Genomic DNA, 23,156 nt, shown 5'->3' with positions numbered 1-23,156 from the left:
CCCTGTATTTCTACCCACAGAGATTCCACCTGTTCACCTCTTGCCCCTATATCCTCCTGTAGCCTCGGCATTAAGTACGATTTAACGTACAGACATACCCCTCCCCCTTTCTGTTTCCACGGTCTCTTCTGAAGAGATTGTAACCCTGTAAACTCACTACCCAAATCGCACTTATCAGGCCATGTTTCAGTTATTCCAACTATATCATAATTTTCCTCAGACATGTTTGCTTCCAGCTCCCCCACTTTACTGATCAGACTTCTTGCATTCGTTGCTATAAAGTTTATACAGTTGTGGTTATTTGTATTCATTTTGCTCCTTACAGTCCTATTAGCTGTTCTGTCAGTTCTAACTGCACTGGATTTGGCGCTATGGTTGGATCAGGGTGCTGTGACTCCTCTCCACAGTGGTGGGGGGGGGGTCATAGGTAAATGTTCCATTTGTCAGGATTCCCTTTTACATGGCAGATGTGCGCAGTCACGAGGATTTCTGTATTACTGTTTATTCGTTTTGCACATTTTGGTCATTTTTATATCAGTTTCATACAGAATCATCTAGAGGCGGTGAATGAATGCTGCGGCGCCGTTCTCATGCTGCAGTTTTTGATGCACTTTTTTGCCAGGACAAGAAGTGGAAAGGAGAAGAGAAGTTTTTTCTTTCTACTTTCCCTTCCGTTATAATTCCCTTCTGGACTAAACAGCTGGAAAAAAGCCCAAAAACTGCAGCAAACTGGGAGATGCGAATGTAGCGCAACGCCTTTCTTCCAACTAGAACGCCTGCTGTTGTCATGACTACCACCCTTTATCTATAGATACATATAGACGAGTATCAGCTGGCAGGACGCGACATCCCGCTCCAGGAGGAGCCTACGAAGACAACGGCGTTCTGCTTGCCTCAAGTTGGCGCTAATTAACCCTTTACAGTAATGGCCTCCCATCATCAAAACTATAAAGTCCACACACAAAATCCGTGAGACGTTTCCAGTAATTGGACCGCTCTAGTAGATGACGACACTCACATGAAGTATACGTTTAGGATCGCAACACCGCGTCTACCGCCATACTGCAGTACGGAGAGAGGTCCTCCTTAGAAACGTCGCAGCCGGATTCTCTCAGGGACCTTTCATACCAGCTCAATATTTCTGCAAGACTCACCTAAGGATGCATAAACTTCCTTCCACGTGTATCCGTGCGGGAGGAAAGGGGGGTAGGGGGGACAGCGTGTGAAAGAAATTGGCCAAGTGCAGGCCCGACCTGCCACATGTGGTACAGACACCCCTCTCCAGTCACCTGTCCAACAATGGGAGTATTCCACCAACATGTACATGGCCGTTGGGAGGACTACAAGTATCAGCTCTCCAGCACCACATGGGGGCAGTCTAAGTGCATTAGGCTTGTTTACATGGTTGCTGCATGCAGAGGAGACCACAAATACCGCTGGGCTGGTGACTGGAGACAGCAGCCCCCCCAAGTGGTCCTACCACAGCACTGCAGCGCCTTGTGCTGGACCCTCCCCACATATAAGTCTTCTTCCCCTGAAGTATCCAAAGCAGCAGAGACAAGACGGCGATCGGACCGATAGAAGGAGAATTAGGACTTAATGTTCTGATACTTAGCGGGGGCGTCCAGGACTACAGGAGCAGCACCGCACGTGTCCACAGGCTGCGCCCGCTGGTTTGCAGTATTTTCGTGGTGCTGAGCAGTGATGGCAGATGAAGAGTCCATTGAAGGGAAGCGTTGGCTAATTGCGCACCTCCTCCTCTTTAGAATTCGTCTCTGATCTGGAAGTGGGGCTGGTCCTCGGGGCTGAAGCTCTCGTCCGGGCTGCCATCTTCATTCAGGATGCGCTGGGCGGTGTAACCCACAATGGGGTATTTCCTCTTATACACGTTCTCGAAAATGTCATCCAGAGACTTCAGCTGCTCCTCGGTGAGTCCCGTCTGGAGGAGACAAGAAAGCGGACAATTACAGAGCAAAGCCACAAAACCTACAGCAATGTGAACGCCACGGACTCTGGGATACACCGTACCCACGCCAGACGGGCGCCATGAATGGGCTTTATGCTGGGCGCAGCGTATATCTACAGGACGACGCGACTTTATGTCGGCGAGGTCTGCAGAATCAGTGAGCGGGAATCATTCTGAGGACGTTAGAAAAACCTCTAGATAGAAGCAGATGGCGCGGTCGGACATCAGAGCAGCTCATTACTTGCTCTCCGTTAGGCTCCCGTTGATGAGCGACCCTCCAATCAGGAGCTCAGAAGTGATATGTAAGTCATATGGGGAGGTGTGAGGGGGGTCACTGCTGCGGACCCCCTCAGGTCTCGCTCCCCTCTGTTATTGTTCAAGCCTGACCTACAGTAGCCTGGAACACACCCCCTGCCCGCCTCCTCTGCAGCCTCAGCCAATGAGTAAACATGGGGCGTCTCCCTAAAGCAATGATGAGACAAGGGGCGTGTCCCAGACTACTACTTCTGATACGGCACTGCAGCCATAGATCACAGCTCTGTCCTAAGACTAACGTCACAATAGAATACAACAGGAGTTGCTGATATTAAAATGCATCGCATCGCCCGTATGTCGCAAGTTCGTGCGTTGCGATAAATCGGAGGCTGCAAAGGGAAACATGGGCGAGAAAAAACAGCAAATCACAGAAAGATAGAGCGTGCCGCGATTCCCAAATCTCACAACATCACAGATGGGAATGAAGTCATTGAAAATCATTGTCTTCATAGTTCTGCATTTCCACTCACTCTCACAGCGCGGCCCGAGAGATGAACGAAGAAGCAGCCGAGGAGTGAAACCAGTAGCACGGATCGTCCCCTGCAAGTTCTGACTTACATGGCCGTTTGGCGTTCCTCGCTGGAGGGTCATGGCGTACCCCTGATGGGCCCGTCCGCTGGTGGCGTGCAGATCCTTCCCAGCACGCTGGTATACGGAGGGATGGGAGACATTCAGGGCGTTCTACAGCAGCGATTCTCCCAAGAGCGGATGGGCGCAGGAGCTCCGACCCCTGAAGAGGCTGCTGTGGGTACATAGGAATGGCAGGAGCGCGCAAGGCTATTCATCGCTGCTCTACTGTTCCGGATCTGAAAGTGTGATGAAGAGCGGCTTCTTAGGAAGGGAGGGAGACGATCAAGAAATCACCAACGGCATCTGGGAAGGTGGGCAGACGGTTGTGGGAAGGGAGGATCTCCTGAACAGAGCAGGTATGCAGAGCTGTAGTGACCTGCGGGGGGTTGTGACCGGCGTGCCATCCCTGCATGGCGTTGGTCACTGGGTAAGAGAGACTGATGGCCAGGCGGTTAAGATGATAAGAACTATGAGAAACCCATGAAATGGGGATAAAGGACTCAGCCTGCTGGTGAACCAGAGAGGCCGCCTAGTACTCGGACCTCAGATACCCGGCAACCTTCTACTAGACTGGCAAATGCTGCAGTTAGACCTCGGCCCGCGGACGCCGTTTGTGCCCGTTGGCCACAGTCATCTAGTAGTTGGTGCAGTCAGGCAGCGCTGAGCCAGCAGAACGGAGATACTCCGAAGTCTGCCGCCGCCGCCACCTTCTACCGGCCCACCCTGCCTCACAGCCAATCCGGAGGCCTTTTACAGGAGCCCGCTAGTCACCTGCAGCCTTACCCTGGTCTCCCAGCTTCCTGCCAATAACAACATTTATCATAAACCACTTACCGCCCGCCATTACTTGCTCTGTAAACCAGACATTTCTGCTGTTACACCCCCCGGTGGACATTACTTCACGCACGATAACCCCCATCAGCTTGGACCTGACAAACCCCCACCTACAAGGGGCAAGCGCCCCTATTCCAGAGGCTCAGCTAGGCTCTCCATCACACAGGGCAAAGAATCAGTTTGGTGCCCCCCGAAAGTCTAGTCTGCCATTATTATAGGAGGTCTTGGTTTCGGTTGCAGGATACACCGTCGGCATGTTCCTGGGGTTTCCACTGGGCGGTGCTAACAACAGCATGAAAAGGGGTGCTGTTCAGGGGCCACGGCCTGGGAGGGCTACTGAGTATCAGACCCGAGATCTGGGGGCCCGGTGAGCAAAGGGTAGCAGGAGGCCACTGAAGAGGACGACGTTGGGTGGCGGCAGGGAAGAGGCAGAAGGCTCCGCGCAGAGAACTGAGCTATATATAGTGGTCTGGACTTACTAGCCCCTCTAGCAGAAGACGACCCATCTGGGCGACTCTGGGGCTATCACTTCCCGCCGGGGTCTAGTTCTTATGAGACGTCCTGCGCGCTCACACGCAAAGCACAGAGGCTACATGTAATGGCGGACTTCACATGTTCCGTACAGATGAAGGGCCGCCCTCAGGTGGACTCATCGCAGGACACCGCCGGCCACAACTACAGCCGGTCTCTACAGTACGGAGTCACGGGCCGCCAGGAAGAGTCTCACAAACCTGACCGTCGCGCAGTCTTTACTCCAGTAATCTCGTGACCTTGTTGCCAATAAGTCTTACCGTGTCAGACACAAGATCCTCGGCTTCCAAAGACATCTTGGCAACGGCACGCGTAGAATCCTTTCCCGCCAGCGCGTTATAGGAGGCGCCCTTCCCATAGAACTCTGTAAAATATAAGGTCCATATATACAGAGCTGCAAAAAGTATGTGCCCCCCTCCGGATTTAGTCACACAAACTAAATTTATTCAAACTACTAACGACGACCTGTCTGTCCGTGCGTGAGTGACTTACATGCTCCGCCCCTGCTCACATGACGGTGACATCATCACAGGTCCTGTATGCACATGGCTGCTGTCTAGCTAGGTGTTCGTTAGAATTCGCAGAGGGTTTGTAGTCCGTCCGTAATCTGCATAAGTATGCAGGACCTTTGATGATGTCACCGTCATGTGATCTGGGGCAGAGCATGATAACGATGTGATCACAGGTCCTTCATCTGCAGTGCTGTGCTGCTTCTCATCCCTGTTGTATGGGATGAATAATGCACGTAGCGGCGCTCTGCGTGTGAGACGGGCACGTAGCGGCGCTCTGCGTGTGAGACGGGCACGTAGCGGCGCTCTGCGTGTGAGACGGGCACGTAGCGGCGCTCTGCGTGTGAGACGGGCACGTAGCGGCGCTCTGCGTGAGAGACGGGCACGTAGCGGCGCTCTGCGTGAGAGACGGGCACGTAGCGGCGCTCTGCGTGTGAGACGGGCACGTGGAAGGGGGTGTGGGGGTGACGCGCACGTGGAAGGGGGGGTGGGTGTGACGCGCACGTGGAAGGGGGGGTGGGTGTGACGCGCACGTGGAAGGGGGGGTGGGTGTGACGCGCACGTGGAAGGGGGGGTGGGTGTGACGCGCACGTGGAAGGGGGGGTGTGTGTGACGCGCACGTGGAAGGGGGGGTGTGTGTGACGCGCACGTGGAAGGGGGGGTGTGTGACGCGCACGTGGAAGGGGGGGTGTGTGACGCGCACGTGGAAGGGGGGGTGTGTGACGCGCACGTGGAAGGGGGGGTGTGTGTGACGCGCACGTGGAAGGGGGGGTGTGTGTGACGCGCACGTGGAAGGGGGGGTGTGTGTGACGCGCACGTGGAAGGGGGGGGGTGTGTGACGCGCACGTGGAAGGGGGGGGGTGTGTGTGACGCGCACGTGGAAGGGGGGGTGTGTGTGACGCGCACGTGGAAGGGGGTGTGTGTGACGCGCACGTGGAAGGGGGTGTGTGTGACGCGCACGTGGAAGGGGGTGTGTGTGACGCGCACGTGGAAGGGGGTGTGTGTGACGCGCACGTAGAAGGGGGGGTGTGACGCGCACGTAGAAGGGGGGGTGTGACGCGCATGTAGAAGGGGGGGTGTGTGTGTGTGACGCGCACGTAGAAGGGGGTGTGTGTGTGTGACGCGCACGTAGAAGGGTGTGTGTGTGTGTGTGACGCGCACGTAGAAGGGTGTGTGTGTGTGTGTGACGCGCACGTAGAAGGGTGTGTGTGTGTGTGTGACGCGCACGTAGAAGGGGGTGTGTGTGTGTGACGCGCACGTAGAAGGGTGTGTGTGTGTGTGTGACGCGCACGTAGAAGGGTGTGTGTGTGTGTGTGACGCGCACGTAGAAGGGTGTGTGTGTGTGTGTGTGTGTGTGTGTGACGCGCACGTAGAAGGGTGTGTGTGTGTGTGTGTGTGTGTGACGCGCACGTAGAAGGGTGTGTGTGTGTGTGACGCGCACGTAGAAGGGTGTGTGTGTGTGTGTGTGACGCGCACGTAGAAGGGTGTGTGTGTGTGTGTGACGCGCACGTAGAAGGGTGTGTGTGTGTGTGTGACGCGCACGTAGAAGGGTGTGTGTGTGTGTGACGCGCACGTAGAAGGGTGTGTGTGTGTGTGTGTGTGTGACGCGCACGTAGAAGGGTGTGTGTGTGTGTGACGCGCACGTAGAAGGGTGTGTGTGTGTGACGCGCACGTAGAAGGGTGTGTGTGTGTGTGTGACGCGCACATAGAAGGGTGTGTGTGTGTGTGACGCGCACGTAGAAGGGGGTGTGTGTGTGACGCGCACGTAGAAGGGTGTGTGTGTGTGTGACGCGCACGTAGAAGGGGGGGTGTGTGTGTGACGCGCACGTAGAAGGGGGGGTGTGTGTGTGACGCGCACGTAGAAGGGGGGGTGTGTGTGTGACGCGCACGTAGAAGGGGGGGTGTGTGTGTGACGCGCACGTAGAAGGGGGGGTGTGTGTGTGACGCGCACGTAGAAGGGGGTGTGTGTGTGACGCGCACGTAGAAGGGGGTGTGTGTGTGACGCGCACGTAGAAGGGGGTGTGTGTGTGACGCGCACGTAGAAGGGGGTGTGTGTGTGACGCGCACGTAGAAGGGGGTGTGTGTGTGACGCGCACGTAGAAGGGGGTGTGTGTGTGACGCGCACGTAGAAGGGGGTGTGTGTGTGACGCGCACGTAGAAGGGGGTGTGTGTGTGTGTGTGACGCGCACGTAGAAGGGGGTGTGTGTGTGTGACGCGCACGTAGAAGGGGGTGTGTGTGTGTGACGCGCACGTAGAAGGGGGTGTGTGTGTGTGTGACGCGCACGTAGAAGGGGGTGTGTGACGCGCACGTAGAAGGGGGGGTGTGTGTGTGTGAGAGACGCGCACGTAGAAGGGGGGGTGTGTGTGTGTGACGCGCACGTAGAAGGGGGTGTGTGTGACGCGTGCGTAGCAGTGCCGCGGCGCTCTGCGTGTGAGACGGGCACGTGGAAGGGGGTGTGGGTGTGACGCGCACGTGGAAGGGGGTGTGGGTGTGACGCGCACGTGGAAGGGGGTGTGGGTGTGACGCGCACGTGGAAGGGGGTGTGGGTGTGACGCGCACGTGGAAGGGGGTGTGTGGGTGTGACGAGCACGTGGAAGGGGGTGTGTGGGTGTGACGAGCACGTGGAAGGGGGTGTGTGGGTGTGACGCGCACGTGGAAGGGGGTGTGTGGGTGTGACGCGCACGTGGAAGGGGGTGTGTGGGTGTGACGCGCACGTGGAAGGGGGTGTGTGGGTGTGACGCGCACGTGGAAGGGGGTGTGTGGGTGTGACGCGCACGTGGAAGGGGGTGTGTGTGTGTGACGCGCACGTGGAAGGGGGTGTGTGTGTGTGTGTGACGCGCACGTAGAAGGGGGTGTGTGTGTGTGACGCGCACGTAGAAGGGGGTGTGTGTGTGTGATGCGCACGTAGAAGGGGGTGTGTGTGACGCGTGCGTAGCAGTGCCGCGGAGCTCTGCGTGTGAGACGGGCACGTAGCGGCGCTCTGCGTGTGAGACGGGCACGTGGAAGGGTGTGTGGGTGTGACGCGCACGTGGAAAGGGGTGTGGGTGTGACGCGCGCACGTGGAAAGGGGTGTGGGTGTGACGCGTGCACGTGGAAAGGGGTGTGGGTGTGACGCGCACGTGGAAAGGGGTGGGGGTGTGACGCGCACGTGGAAGGGGGTGGGGGTGTGACGCGCACGTGGAAAGGGGGGGTGTGTGTGACGCGCACGTAGAAGGGGGGGTGTGTGTGACGCGCACGTAGAAGGGGGGGGTGTGTGTGACGCGCACGTAGCAGTGCTGTGTGTGTGTGTGTGCGCGACGCCCGCGAAGCAGTGCTGTGTGTGTCTGTGCGACGCCCACGTAGCAGTGCTGTGTGTGTGTGTGTGTGTGTGCGGCGCCCACGTAGCAGTGCTGTGTGTGTGTGTGTGTGTGCGGCGCCCACGTAGCAGTGCTGTGTGTGTGTGTGTGTGCGGCGCCCACGTAGCAGTGCTGTGTGTGTGTGTCTGTGCGGCGCCCACGTAGCAGTGCTGTGTGTGGGTGTCTGTGCGGCGCCCACGTAGCAGTGCTGTGTGTGGGTGTCTGTGCGGCGCCCACGTAGCAGTGCTGTGTGTGGGTGTCTGTGCGGCGCCCACGTAGCAGTGCTGTGTGTGGGTGTCTGTGCGGCGCCCACGTAGCAGTGCTGTGTGTGGGTGTCTGTGCGGCGCCCACGTAGCAGTGCTGTGTGTGGGTGTCTGTGCGACGCCCACGTAGCAGTGCTGTGTGTGGGTGTCTGTGCGACGCCCACGTAGCAGTGCTGTGTGTGGGTGTCTGTGCGACGCCCACGTAGCAGTGCTGTGTGTGGGTGTCTGTGCGACGCCCACGTAGCAGTGCTGTGTGTGGGTGTCTGTGCGACGCCCACGTAGCAGTGCTGTGTGTGTGTGTCTGTGCGACGCCCACGTAGCAGTGCTGTGTGTGTGTGTGTGTGTGTGTGCGGCGCCCACGTAGCAGTGCTGTGTGTGTGTGTGTGTGTGCGGCGCCCACGTAGCAGTGCTGTGTGTGTGTGTCTGTGCGGCGCCCACGTAGCAGTGCTGTGTGTGGGTGTCTGTGCGGCGCCCACGTAGCAGTGCTGTGTGTGGGTGTCTGTGCGGCGCCCACGTAGCAGTGCTGTGTGTGGGTGTCTGTGCGGCGCCCACGTAGCAGAGCTGTGTGTGGGTGTCTGTGCGACGCCCACGTAGCAGTGCTGTGTGTGGGTGTCTGTGCGACGCCCACGTAGCAGTGCTGTGTGTGGGTGTCTGTGCGACGCCCACGTAGCAGTGCTGTGTGTGGGTGTCTGTGCGACGCCCACGTAGCAGTGCTGTGTGTGGGTGTCTGTGCGACGCCCACGTAGCAGTGCTGTGTGTGGGTGTCTGTGCGACGCCCACGTAGCAGTGCTGTGTGTGGGTGTCTGTGCGACGCCCACGTAGCAGTGCTGTGTGTGGGTGTCTGTGCGGCGCCCACGTAGCAGTGCTGTGTGTGTGTGTCTGTGCGGCGCCCACGTAGCAGTGCTGTGTGTGTGTGTCTGTGCGGCGCCCACGTAGCAGTGCTGTGTGTGTGTGTCTGTGCGGCGCCCACGTAGCAGTGCTGTGTGTGTGTGTCTGTGCGGCGCCCACGTAGCAGTGCTGTGTGTGTGTGTCTGTGCGGCGCCCACGTAGCAGTGCTGTGTGTGTGTGTCTGTGCGGCGCCCACGTAGCAGTGCTGTGTGTGTGTGTCTGTGCGGCGCCCACGTAGCAGTGCTGTGTGTGTGTGTGTCTGTGCGGCGCCCACGTAGCAGTGCTGTGTGTGTGTGTCTGTGCGGCGCCCACGTAGCAGTGCTGTGTGTGTGTGTCTGTGCGGCGCCCACGTAGCAGTGCTGTGTGTGTGTGTCTGTGCGGCGCCCACGTAGCAGTGCTGTGTGTGTGTGTCTGTGCGGCGCCCACGTAGCAGTGCTGTGTGTGTGTGTCTGTGCGGCGCCCACGTAGCAGTGCTGTGTGTGTGTGTCTGTGCGGCGCCCACGTAGCAGTGCTGTGTGTGTGTGTCTGTGCGGCGCCCACGTAGCAGTGCTGTGTGTGTGTCTGTGCGGCGCCCACGTAGCAGTGCTGTGTGTGTGTCTGTGCGGCGCCCACGTAGCAGTGCTGTGTGTGTGTCTGTGCGGCGCCCACGTAGCAGTGCTGTGTGTGTGTCTGTGCGGCGCCCACGTAGCAGTGCTGTGTGTGTGTCTGTGCGGCGCCCACGTAGCAGTGCTGTGTGTGTGTGTGTGTGTGTGTGACGCCCACGTAGCAGTGCTGTGTGTGTCTGTGCGACGCCCACGTAGCAGTGCTGTGTGTGTGTGTGAGACGCCCACGTAGTAGTGGTGTGTGTGTGTGTGTGACGCCCACGTAGCAGTGCTGTGTGTGTGTGGGACGCCCACGTAGCAGTGCTGTGTGTGTGTGGGACGCCCACGTAGCAGTGCTGTGTGTGTGTGGGACGCCCACGTAGCAGTGCTGTGTGTGTGTGGGACGCCCACGTAGCAGTGCTGTGTGTGTGTGGGACGCCCACGTAGCAGTGCTGTGTGTGCGTGGGACGCCCACGTAGCAGTGCTGTGTGTGTGTGCGACGCCCACGTAGCAGTGCTGTGTGTCTGTGCGACGCCCACGTAGCAGTGCTGTGTGTCTGTGCGACGCCCACGTAGCAGTGCTGTGTGTGTCTGTGCGACGCCCACGTAGCAGTGCTGTGTGTGTCTGTGCGACGCCCACGTAGCAGTGCTGTGTGTGTCTGTGCGACGCCCACGTAGCAGTGCTGTGTGTGTCTGTGCGACGCCCACGTAGCAGTGCTGTGTGTGTCTGTGCGACGCCCACGTAGCAGTGCTGTGTGTGTCTGTGCGACGCCCACGTAGCAGTGCTGTGTGTGTCTGTGCGACGCCCACGTAGCAGTGCTGTGTGTGTCTGTGCGACGCCCACGTAGCAGTGCTGTGTGTGTCTGTGCGACGCCCACGTAGCAGTGCTGTGTGTGTCTGTGCGACGCCCACGTAGCAGTGCTGTGTGTGTCTGTGCGACGCCCACGTAGCAGTGCTGTGTGTGTCTGTGCGACGCCCACGTAGCAGTGCTGTGTGTGTCTGTGCGACGCCCACGTAGCAGTGCTGTGTGTGTCTGTGCGACGCCCACGTAGCAGTGCTGTGTGTGTCTGTGCGACGCCCACGTAGCAGTGCTGTGTGTGTCTGTGCGACGCCCACGTAGCAGTGCTGTGTGTGTCTGTGCGACGCCCACGTAGCAGTGCTGTGTGTGTCTGTGCGACGCCCACGTAGCAGTGCTGTGTGTGTCTGTGCGACGCCCACGTAGCAGTGCTGTGTGTGTCTGTGCGACGCCCACGTAGCAGTGCTGTGTGTGTCTGTGCGACGCCCACGTAGCAGTGCTGTGTGTGTCTGTGCGACGCCCACGTAGCAGTGCTGTGTGTGTCTGTGCGACGCCCACGTAGCAGTGCTGTGTGTGTCTGTGCGACGCCCACGTAGCAGTGCTGTGTGTGTCTGTGCGACGCCCACATAGCAGTGCTGTGTGTGTCTGTGCGACGCCCACGTAGCAGTGCTGTGTGTGTCTGTGCGACGCCCACGTAGCAGTGCTGTGTGTGTGTGTGAGTCGCCCACGTAGTAGTAGTGGTGTGTGTGTGTGTGCGTGTGTGTGTGTGACGCCCACGTAGCAGTGCTGTGTCTGTGTGTGTGTGTGTGTGTGTGACGCCCACGTAGCAGTGCTGTGTGTGTGTGTGTGTGACGCCCACGTAGCAGTGCTGTGTGTGTGACGCCCACGTGGCAGTGCTGTGTGTGTGTGTGTGTGACGCCCACGTAGCAGTGCTGTGTGTGTGTGTGTGTGTGTGTGTGACGCCCACGTAGCAGTGCTGTGTGTGTGTGTGTGTGTGTGTGTGTGACGCCCACGTAGCAGTGCTGTGTGTGTGTGTGTGACGCCCACGTAGCAGTGCTGTGTGTGTGTGTGTGTGTGTGTGACGCCCACGTAGCAGTGCTGTGTGTGTGTGTGTGTGTGTGTGACGCCCACGTAGCAGTGCTGTGTGTGTGTGTGTGTGTGTGTGACGCCCACGTAGCAGTGCTGTGTGTGTGTGTGTGTGTGTGTGACGCCCACGTAGCAGTGCTGTGTGTGTGTGTGTGTGTGTGTGACGCCCACGTAGCAGTGCTGTGTGTGTGTGTGTGTGACGCCCACGTAGCAGTGCTGTGTGTGTGTGTGTGTGTGTGTGTGTGACGCCCACGTAGCAGTGCTGTGTGTGTGTGTGTGTGTGTGTGACGCCCACGTAGCAGCGCTGTGTGTGTGTGTGTGTGTGTGTGACGCCCACGTAGCAGCGCTGTGTGTGTGTGTGTGTGTGACGCCCACGTAGCAGCGCTGTGTGTGTGTGTGACGCCCACGTAGCAGCGCTGTGTGTGTGTGTGACGCCCACGTAGCAGCGCTGTGTGTGTGTGTGACGCCCACGTAGCAGCGCTGTGTGTGTGTGTGACGCCCACGTAGCAGCGCTGTGTGTGTGTGTGACGCCCACGTAGCAGCGCTGTGTGTGTGTGTGACGCCCACGTAGCAGCGCTGTGTGTGTGTGTGACGCCCACGTAGCAGCGCTGTGTGTGTGTGTGACGCCCACGTAGCAGCGCTGTGTGTGTGTGTGACGCCCACGTAGCAGCGCTGTGTGTGTGTGTGACGCCCACGTAGCAGCGCTGTGTGTGTGTGACGCCCACGTAGCAGCGCTGTGTGTGTGTGACGCCCACGTAGCAGCGCTGTGTGTGTGTGTGACGCCCACGTAGCAGCGCTGTGTGTGTGTGTGACGCCCACGTAGCAGCGCTGTGTGTGTGTGTGACGCCCACGTAGCAGCGCTGTGTGTGTGTGTGACGCCCACGTAGCAGCGCTGTGTGTGTGTGTGACGCCCACGTAGCAGCGCTGTGTGTGTGTGTGACGCCCACGTAGCAGCGCTGTGTGTGTGTGTGACGCCCACGTAGCAGCGCTGTGTGTGTGTGTGACGCCCACGTAGCAGCGCTGTGTGTGTGTGTGACGCCCACGTAGCAGCGCTGTGTGTGTGTGTGACGCCCACGTAGCAGCGCTGTGTGTGTGTGTGACGCCCACGTAGCAGCGCTGTGTGTGTGTGTGACGCCCACGTAGCAGCGCTGTGTGTGTGTGTGACGCCCATGTAGCAGCGCTGTGTGTGTGTGTGACGCCCACGTAGCAGCGCTGTGTGTGTGTGTGACGCCCACGTAGCAGCGCTGTGTGTGTGTGTGACGCCCACGTAGCAGCGCTGTGTGTGTGTGTGACGCCCACGTAGCAGCGCTGTGTGTGTGTGTGACGCCCACGTAGCAGCGCTGTGTGTGTGTGTGACGCCCACGTAGCAGCGCTGTGTGTGTGTGACGCCCACGTAGCAGCGCTGTGTGTGTGTGACGCCCACGTAGCAGCGCTGTGTGTGTGTGACGCCCACGTAGCAGCGCTGTGTGTGTGTGACGCCCACGTAGCAGCGCTGTGTGTGTGTGACGCCCACGTAGCAGCGCTGTGTGTGTGTGACGCCCACGTAGCAGCGCTGTGTGTGTGTGACGCCCACGTAGCAGCGCTGTGTGTGTGTGACGCCCACGTAGCAGCGCTGTGTGTGTGTGACGCCCACGTAGCAGCGCTGTGTGTGTGTGACGTGCACGTAGCAGCGCTGTGTGTGTGTGACGTGCACGTAGCAGTGCTGTGTGTGTGTGACGCCCACGTAGCAGTGCTGTGTGTGTGTGATGCACATGTAGCAGTGCTGTGTGTGTGTGATGCACATGTAGCAAGTCTAGATTCACATTTCTGAAATTGGGGTCCGCCGTGCCACCACACAGTTTGTTTTATCCCCTTCAGGATGCAACGATTTTGGGGTTTTTCATGTCTAGCTTTAGCTTATTATTTCCGCCTTGACGCTTGCGGCCCCTTGGCTGCGCGACGAGCGGTAGTTTTTATTGCTACCATTTTTGGGCTCATATGACTTTTTTCATTACTTTTACTGCATCTTTTGGGAGGCGAAATGAACAAAAAAAGTATCTTTGTATTTAAGAAAAAACCCACTAGTGTTTGTATAGGGAGCCGATCGGCGGCGCCGCGCCACAACGTCACACCGGTTTAGTTCACATGGAGACGTGCGCCAAGATGTCTGCTGTATTATTCTAATGTGGGAGACTCGAACCGCCGATAATACACTGCAATACTTCCGAACTGCAATGTATTACCTCCTGGTTTCCTTGCCAGTGCTTGCTATGGTGGCGGCTAGGTCTCTGGTTGCCATGGTAACGCGCGGATGACATCATCGGAGGAGCTCCCTCCCTCTGTTAACTCTGTACATGCTGTGACTGAGGCATGTTAGGGATTAACGGCAGGGCGTCGCTGTCCTCCACAATCCCTGCTGTTGCGGCAGCGCTCAGTGACAGCCGCCTCTTGCTACGGACGGCACTATAACTGCCCTCTACCCCCCACATATACGGGGTTACAGAGGTTTATGAGAGTGAAAACCCAGAAACAGCGCCACCCTGGCATAGTGTTGTATCTGCGGCGGCTGCTCAGCCCGAGGCAACTACAACAAAACTGCAATACCGCATGCAGCCTGTGGAAGAGGGGGCGCTAGGTGGAAACTCCCCGATGACTCTTCAGCATTATTGTCCTTCCAGTGCAGATAAAAGATAAGTTACCTTTTCCGGCCGAGACATCGAAGACGGCCCCCTTGACGGCCATGTAAATAGGCTCCTCCTCCTGCGGAGAACAGGACAAATCCGTGTTAGCCTTCTCAAATGACTAGTGGCGGAGTCTGCAGTAGCGCTGTGGCACATGAACGGCACCGTGTCTGGCGCACAGCAGCTCTGTCCACTGACCGGCCGGGGTCCCGGGGCGGCAGACTGCTGACCACCCCGAGGGGGGCTCCACTGCGACTCGCTGCAGGACCCCTTAATAGGAGAGGTCCCTGCGCTTGAGCAGAACGGCCTTCAGGGCAACCAGATTGGCGCTGGTCTACCGGGCCTTACAAGGGCCAGATCTAACGACTGGGGGATGAGCGATCGGTCAGACTGCCGCTTGGCCCGCGGGGCGCGGACACTCGCCGCAGGAGGCCCGCGGGGGGGGGGGGGCGGACACTTGCCGCAGGAGGCCCGCGGGGGGGGGGCGGACACTTGCCGCAGGAGGCCCGCGGGGGGGGGGGGGCGGACACTTGCCGCAGGAGGCCCGCGGGGGGGGGGGGGGGCGGACACTTGCCGCAGGAGGCCCGCGGGGGGGGGGGGGGGGCGGACACTCCCCCAACTGCCAACTGCTATCACTCCGTACCACCAACCATGACATACAGGGGGCGCCGCTTCTCATGGCCGGGGGAGGGGTAACAAGTGAATCACCGGGCTGCCCCAAGGGAGAACCCGAAAGCTAAAAGCAGCCCCAAGGTAAGCGGCTCTTTGGGGGCCAAATACTTAGCTGCGACTAACATGAATCTGTTCTGCCAGTCAGAATATTACTGGGACCCTCTTAATGTCCCTGGCGCGGAGCACCCCACTCCTCCCCCTGGCAGCGCCTCATCTATAGTCGGGGACCCCCATTAATATCTCCGGCGCGGAGCCCCCCGCTCCTCCCGGCAGCGCCTCATCTAGTCGGGGCCCCCCGTTAATGTCTCTGGCGCGGAGCCCCCCGCCCCTCCTGGCAGCGCCTCATCTATAGTCGGGGCCCCCCGTTAATGTCTCTGGCGCGGAGCCCCCCGCTCCTCCCAGCAGCGCCTTATCTATAGTCGGGGACCCTCATTAATGTCTTTGGCGCGGAGCCCCCCGCTCCTCCCGGCAGCGCCTCATCTATAGTCGGGGCCCCTCGTTAATGTCTCTGGCGCGGAGGCCCCCGCTCCTCCTGGCAGCGCCTCATCTATAGTCGGGGACCCTCGTTAATGTCTCTGGCGCGGAGCCCCCCGCTCCTCCCGGCAGCGCCTCATCTATAGTCGGGGACCCTCGTTAATGTCTCTGGCGCGGAGCCCCCAGCTCCTCCTGGCAGCGCCTCATCTATAGTCGGGGACCCTCGTTAATGTCTCTGGCACGGAGCCCCCCGCTCCTCCCGGCAGCGCCTCATCTATAGTCGGGGCCCCTCGTTAATGTCTCTGGCGCGGAGGCCCCCGCTCCTCCTGGCAGCGCCTCATCTATAGTCGGGGACCCTCGTTAATGTCTCTGGCGCGGAGCCCCCCGCTCCTCCCAGCAGCGCCTCATCTATAGTCGGGGACCCTCGTTAATGTCTCTGGCGCGGAGCCCCCAGCTCCTCCTGGCAGCGCCTCATCTATAGTCGGGGACCCTCGTTAATGTCTCTGGCGCGGAGGCCCCCGCTCCTCCTGGCAGCGCCTCATCTATAGTCGGGGACCCTCGTTAATGTCTCTGGCGCGGAGCCCCCCGCTCCTCCCGGCAGCGCCTCACCTATAGTTGGGGACCCTCATTAATGTCTTTGGCGCGGAGCCCCCCGCTCCTCCCGGCAGCGCCTCATCTATAGTCGGGGACCCCCGTTAATGTCTCTGGCACGGAGCCCCCCGCTCCTCCCGGCAACGCCTCATCTATAGTCTGAGACCCTCGTTAATGTCTCTGGCACGGAGCCCCCCGCTCCTCCCGGCAGCGCCTCATCTATAGTCGGGGACCCCCGTTAATGTCTCTGGCGCGGAGCCCCCAGCTCCTCCTGGCAGCGCCTCATCTATAGTCGGGGACCCTCGTTAACGTCTCTGGCACGGAGCCCCCCGCTCCTCCCAGCAGCGCCTCATCTATAGTCGGGGACCCCCGTTAATGTCTCTGGCACGGAGCCCCCCGCTCCTCCCGGCAACGCCTCATCTATAGTCTGAGACCCTCGTTAATGTCTCTGGCACGGAGACCCCCGCTCCTCCCCCTGGCAGCGCCTCATCTATAGTTGGGGACCCCCGTTAATGTCTCTGGCGCGGAGCCCCCCGCTCCTCCCAGCAGCGCCTCATCTATAGTTGGGGACCCCCGTTAATGTCTCTGGCGCGGAGCCCCCCGCTCCTCCCGGCAGCGCCTCATCTATAGTCGGGGACCCTCGTTAATGTCTCTGGCGCGGAGGCCCCCGCTCCTCCTGGCAGCGCCTCATCTATAGTCGGGGACCCTCGTTAATGTCTCTGGCGCGGAGGCCCCCGCTCCTCCCAGCAGCGCCTCATCTATAGTCGGGGACCCTCGTTAATGTCTCTGGCGCGGAGCCCCCCGCTCCTCCCGGCAGCGCCTCACCTATAGTTGGGGACCCTCATTAATGTCTTTGGCGCGGAGCCCCCCGCTCCTCCCGGCAGCGCCTCATCTATAGTCGGGGACCCCCGTTAATGTCTCTGGCACGGAGCCCCCCGCTCCTCCCGGCAACGCCTCATCTATAGTCTGAGACCCTCGTTAATGTCTCTGGCACGGAGCCCCCCGCTCCTCCCGGCAGCGCCTCATCTATAGTCGGGGACCCCCGTTAATGTCTCTGGCGCGGAGCCCCCAGCTCCTCCTGGCAGCGCCTCATCTATAGTCGGGGACCCTCGTTAACGGTTAACGTCTCTGGCACGGAGCCCCCCGCTCCTCCCAGCAGCGCCTCATCTATAGTCGGGGACCCCCGTTAATGTCTCTGGCACGGAGCCCCCCGCTCCTCCCGGCAACGCCTCATCTATAGTCTGAGACCCTCGTTAATGTCTCTGGCACGGAGACCCCCGCTCCTCCCCCTGGCAGCGCCTCATCTATAGTTGGGGACCCCCGTTAATGTCTCTGGCGCGGAGCCCCCCGCTCCTCCCGGCAGCGCCTCATCTATAGTTGGGGACCCTCATTAATGTCTCTGGCACGGAGCCCCCCGCTCCTCCCGGCAGCGCCTCATCTATAGTTGGGGACCCTCATTAATGTCTTTGGCGCGGAGCCCCCCGCTCCTCCCCCTGGCAGCGCCTTATCTATAGTTGGGGACCCTCATTAATGTCTCTGGCACGGAGCCCCCCGCTCCTCCCGGCAACGCCTTATCTATAGTCTGAGACCCTCGTTAATGTCTCTGGCACGGAGCCCCCCGCTCCTCCCGGCAGCGCCTCATCTATAGTTGGGGACCCCCGTTAATGTCTCTGGCGCGGAGCCCCCCGCTCCTCCCGGCAGCGCCTCATCTATAGTTGGGGACCCTCATTAATGTCTCTGGCACGGAGCCCCCCGCTCCTCCCGGCAGCGCCTCATCTATAGTTGGGGACCCTCATTAATGTCTCTGGCACGGAGCCCCCCACTCCTCCCGGCAGCGCCTCATCTATAGTTGGGGACCCTCATTAATGTCTTTGGCGCGGAGCCCCCCGCTCCTCCCGGCAGCGCCTCATCTATAGTTGGGGACCCTCATTAATGTCTCTGGCACGGAGCCCCCCGCTCCTCCCGGCAACGCCTTATCTATAGTCTGAGACCCTCGTTAATGTCTCTGGCACGGAGCCCCCCGCTCCTCCCGGCAGCGCCTCATCTATAGTTGGGGACCCCCGTTAATGTCTCTGGCGCGGAGCCCCCCGCTCCTCCCGGCAGCGCCTCATCTATAGTTGGGGACCCTCATTAATGTCTCTGGCACGGAGCCCCCCGCTCCTCCCGGCAGCGCCTCATCTATAGTTGGGGACCCTCATTAATGTCTCTGGCACGGAGCCCCCCACTCCTCCCGGCAGCGCCTCATCTATAGTTGGGGACCCTCATTAATGTCTTTGGCGCGGAGCCCCCCGCTCCTCCCGTCAGCGCCTCATCTATAGTCGGGGACCCCCGTTAATGTCTCTGGCACGGAGCCCCCCGCTCCTCCCGGCAGCGCCTCATCTATAGTCTGGGCCCCCCGTTAATGTCTTTGGCGCGGAGCCCCCCAACTCCTCCCGGCAGCGCCTCATCTATAGTCGGGGCCCCTCGTTAATGTCTTTGGCGCGGAGCCCCCCGCTCCTCCCGGCAGTGCCTCATCTATAGTCAGGGCCCCTCGTTAATATCTCTGGCGCGGAGCCCCCCGCTCCTCCCCCGGCAGCGCCTCATCTATAGTCAGGGCCCCCTGTTAATGTCTCTGGCACGGAGCCCCCCGCTCCTCCCGGCAGCGCCTCCTCTATAGTCAGGGCCCCCCGTTAATGTCTCTGGCGCGGAGCCCCCCGCTCCTCCCGGCAGCGCCTCATCTATAGTCGGGGACCCTCGTTAATGTCTCTGGCACGGAGCCCCCCGCTCCTCCCGGCAGCGCCTCATCTATAGTCGGGGCCCCTCGTTAATATCTCTGGCGCGGAGCCCCCCGCTCCTCCCCCGGCAGCGCCTCATCTATAGTCGGGGACCCTCGTTAATGTCTCTGGCGCGGAGGCCCCCGCTCCTCCCCCGGCAGCGCCTCATCTATAGTCGGGGCCCCACGTTAATGTCTCTGGCGCGGAGCCCCCCGCTCCTCCCGGCAGCGCCTCCTCTATAGTCAGGGCCCCCCGTTAATGTCTCTGGCGCGGAGCCCCCCGCTCCTCCCGGCAGCGCCTCATCTATAGTCGGGGACCCCCGTTAATGTCTCTGGCACGGAGCCCCCCGCTCCTCCCGGCAGCGCCTCATCTATAGTCGGGGACCCTCGTTAATGTCTCCGGTGCGGAGCCCCCCGCTCCTCCCCCTGGCAGCGCCTTATCTATAGTCGGGGACCCTCGTTAATGTCTCTGGCACGGAGCCCCACGCTCCTCCCCCTGGCAGCGCCTTATCTATAGTCCGCCTCCTGGCACGAATGGCGGCTCCGCATGTGACTTATGACAACGCCGCCATTTGTCACACAATACCCACATCTAGGTGCGCCAAATGCATAAAGGGATTGTACGATACTAGATGCCAGACACAGCGCCACCTCCATCACTGGGCCGTGTGCGGTACTGCAGCCTAGCTGGACTGTCGGGGCTGTAGAGGGTGCGGTCACACCCATGTGAAGAGACTGTACGATACATGAGGCTGGGGCCCCTTATGTGGCGGAGGGGCCCCCAATCAGACACACGTGGGGTCCGGTGATGTTGCAGCCCCCCAGGCGGTGCCAGGATTTGGTGACCGGCCGGCTTGAGTGGCACAGCTCTGCGCAGAGTAGCGGCTCACCTGCTGCCCGTCGTACCGCGCCAGGTCCTCGGCGGTGAAGAGCCGCACAGCCGGGCGCCCCACTCTGCGGTCTGCACCCGCATCGCCACGGAGAGCGGCAGCGAGCAGCAGCACCGAGCAACACACAGCTCTGCTACTCCGCCACATAGTGTGCACAACTTCCTGGCAGGGCGGAGCCTCACAACTACAAGCCCCGCCCACAGGTAACCCTTACCCTGCCAGGAGAAAGAAAGACATCCGCTAATCCGACCTCTGATAATCCGGACGACCTTCGTGTTTTACGGCGCTCATCCAGCATGGATTCCACATCCACAGATGGCGCAAAGCTTTTTTCTCCTGCATACAAATTCCAAATCTGCTCCCCGGCATCGTGGTCGTTCGGCACCGCCGGCGGCTGAAAAGATGGCCGAACGAGGCGAAAACACGCATATACACACACCCCCTATACACACAGACATATATACCCCCTATACACACAGCTCCCCTATACACATATATATACCCCCTATATACACACAGCTCCCCTATACACATATATACCCCCTATATACACACAGCTCCCCTATAAATATATACCCCCTATATACACACAGCTCCCCTATACACATATATACCCCCTATATACACACAGCTCCCCTATAAATATATACCCCCTATATACACACAGCTCCCCTATACACATATATACCCCCTATACACACACAGCTCCCCTATACACATATATACCCCCTATATACACACAGCTCCCCTATAAATATATATATACCCCCTATATACACACAGCTCCCCTATAAATATATATATACCCCCTATATACACACAGCTCCCCTATACACATATATATACCCCCTATATACACACAGCTCCCCTATAAATATATATATACCCCCTATATACACACAGCTCCCCTATATATATATACCCCCTATATACACACAGCTCCCCTATAAATATATATATACCCCCTATATACACACAGCTCCCCTATATATATATACCCCCTATATACACACAGCTCCCCTATAAATATATATATACCCCCTATATACACACAGCTCCCCTATAAATATATATATACCCCCTATATACACACAGCTCCCCTATACACATATATATACCCCCTATATACACACAGCTCCCCTATAAATATATATATACCCCCTATATACACACAGCTCCCCTATATATATATACCCCCTATATACACACAGCTCCCCTATAAATATATATATACCCCCTATATACACACAGCTCCCCTATATATATATACCCCCTATATACACACAGCTCCCCTATAAATATATATATACCCCCTATATACACACAGCTCCCCTATACACATATATATACCCCCTATATACACACAGCTCCCCTATACACATATATATATACCCCCTATATACACACAGCTCCCCTATACACGTATATATACCCCCTATATACACACAGCTCCCCTATACACGTATATATACCCCCTATATACACACAGCTCCCCTATACACATATATATATACCCCCTATATACACACAGCTCCCCTATACACATATATATATACCCCCTATATACACACAGCTCCCCTATACACATATATATATACCCCCTATATACACACAGCTCCCCTATACACATATATATACCCCCTATATACACACAGCTCCCCTATACACGTATATATACCCCCTATATACACACAGCTCCCCTATACACGTATATATACCCCCTATATACACACAGCTCCCCTATACACATATATATATACCCCCTATATACACACAGCTCCCCTATACACATATATATATACCCCCTATATACACACAGCTCCCCTATACACACATATATATATATATACCCCCTATATACACACAGCTCCCCTATACACATATATATACCCCCTATATGCAAACACACCCTATATACACACAGCTCCCCTATACGCACATATATACCCCCTATATACACACACAGCTCCCCTATATACACACAGCTCCCATATACACACATATATACCCCCTATATACACACATATATACCCCCTATATACACACAGCTCCCCTATATATATATATATATATATATATATATATATACACACACACAGCTCCCCTATACACACATATATACCCCCTATACACACACAGCTCCCCTATAAATATATATACACACACCCTATACACACAGCTCCTATACATATATATACCCCCTATATACATACAGCTCCCCTATACATATATATACCCCCTATATACACACTGCTTCCCTATACACACACATATATACAGCCCCTCCCCCTATATACACACAGCTCCTATATACATACTAGTTCAGCTTTTTAACCTCTTAGCTCCTCCTAGGGGCGGGGGAGTCGCGTGGATTAGCCCCGCCCCTCTGCTCGCACGGACAGCGCCCCCCCGTGGAGGGAAGGAGGTCCCCGGACTACATTTCCCAACAGCCCCCGCGGCCGTGTAATGCGCATGCGCGTAGCTATCCAGCTGGGACACAACTCGGGACAGGAGACCCCCGACCCGGACGGGGAGCGGCGCCATGAGCAGAGAGGGGGGCTCCACATCCTACCAGGAGGTCAGTGCGCCGAACTACAACACTCAGCATGGCCGACCGACCGACAGCCGCTGGGGGTTGTAGCGCCTCCTGTCCTCGTGGATCCGCTGGGGGTTGTAGTGCCTCCTGCTCCCGGAGGGGCCGCTGGGGGTTGTAGTGCCTCCTGTCCTCGTGGATCCGCTGGGGGTTGTAGCGCCTCCTGTCCTCGTGGATCCGCTGGGGGTTGTAGTGCCTCCTGCTCCCGGAGGGGCCGCTGGGGGTTGTAGTGCCTCCTGCTCCCGGAGGGGCCGCTGGGGGTTGTAGTGCCTCCTGTCCTCGTGGATCCGCTGGGGGTTGTAGCGCCTCCTGTCCTCGTGGATCCGCTGGGGGTTGTAGTGCCTCCTGCTCCCGGAGGGCCCGCTGGGGGTTGTAGTGCCTCCTGCTCCTCAAAGGGGCCGCTGGGGGCTGTAGCGCCTCCTGCTCCTCGGAGGGGCCGCTGGGGGTTGTAGTGCCTCCTGCTCCCGGAGGGGCCGCTGGGAGTTGTAGCGCCCCCTGTCCTCGTGGATCCGCTGGGGGTTGTAGTGCCTCCTGCTCCCGGAGGGGCCGCTGGGGGTTGTAGTGCCTCCTGCTCCTCGGAGGGGCCGCTGGGGGTTGTAGTGCCTCCTGCTCCTCGTGGATCCGCTGGGGGTTGTAGCGCCTCCTGCTCCCGGAGGGGCCGCTGGGGGTTGTAGTGCCTCCTGTCCTCGTGGATCCGCTGGGGGTTGTAGCGCCTCCTGCTCCCGGAGGGGCCGCTGGGGGTTGTAGTGCCTCCTGTCCTCGTGGATCCGCTGGGGGTTGTAGCGCCTCCTGCTCCTCGGAGGGGCCGCTGGGGGTTGTAGCGCCTCCTGCTCCTCGGAGGGGCCGCTGG

The 23,156-nt window shown here is 58.8% G+C and overlaps 2 protein-coding genes across 7 annotated transcripts in view; one reads left to right on the top strand and one right to left on the bottom strand.

The window, feature by feature from the left end:
* Nucleotides 1-481: 481 nt before the first annotated feature.
* NENF (neudesin neurotrophic factor) lies at nt 482-20,128 on the bottom strand. Of its 2 annotated transcripts, none has more exons than XM_066595050.1 (4): nt 19,928-20,128; nt 14,353-14,413; nt 4,477-4,580; nt 482-1,939 (listed from the first exon to the last, which is right to left on the bottom strand). In XM_066595050.1, the coding sequence occupies exons 1-4, from the start codon at nt 20,009-20,011 to the stop codon at nt 1,763-1,765; spliced, it is 426 nt and encodes a 141-aa protein (XP_066451147.1). In that variant the 5' UTR covers nt 20,012-20,128; the 3' UTR covers nt 482-1,762. The 2 variants fall into 2 exon arrangements, with proteins under 2 accessions (XP_066451147.1, XP_066451146.1); XM_066595049.1 differs by lacking the exon at nt 19,928-20,128 and adding an exon at nt 19,714-19,886.
* A 2,034-nt stretch (nt 20,129-22,162) lies between these two features.
* Nucleotides 22,163-23,156, top strand: part of PACC1 (proton activated chloride channel 1) — a 57,825-nt gene continuing 56,831 nt past the window's right edge. For 3 of the 5 annotated variants that reach the window (XM_066595043.1, XM_066595046.1, XM_066595044.1), the window contains exon 1: nt 22,163-22,291. In XM_066595043.1, coding sequence (XP_066451140.1) covers nt 22,256-22,291 — 36 coding nt within the window. In that variant the 5' untranslated portion in view covers nt 22,163-22,255. The remainder of the gene's footprint in view (nt 22,292-23,156) is intronic. The other 2 variants (XM_066595048.1, XM_066595047.1) reach the window with 2 other exon arrangements.

The sequence above is a fragment of the Eleutherodactylus coqui genome, chromosome 3 (assembly GCF_035609145.1).
Source record: "Eleutherodactylus coqui strain aEleCoq1 chromosome 3, aEleCoq1.hap1, whole genome shotgun sequence".
Taxonomy (NCBI): domain Eukaryota; kingdom Metazoa; phylum Chordata; class Amphibia; order Anura; family Eleutherodactylidae; genus Eleutherodactylus; species Eleutherodactylus coqui.
Note: the sequence above shows the minus strand (reverse complement) of the source record. Positions and strands in the feature narration are given on the sequence as shown.

Coding starts and splice junctions, on each gene's coding strand:
- NENF (XM_066595049.1), bottom strand. CDS start 19,860: ATGTGGCGGAGTAGCAGAGCTGTGTGTTGCTCGGTGCTGCTGCTCGCT. Junction 14,414..19,713: donor CGCGGTACGACGGGCAGCAG/GTGAGCCGCTAC, acceptor TGTTCTCCGCAG/GAGGAGGAGCCTATTTACAT. Junction 1,940..4,476: donor AGGATCTTGTGTCTGACACG/GTAAGACTTATT, acceptor TGTCTCCTCCAG/ACGGGACTCACCGAGGAGCA.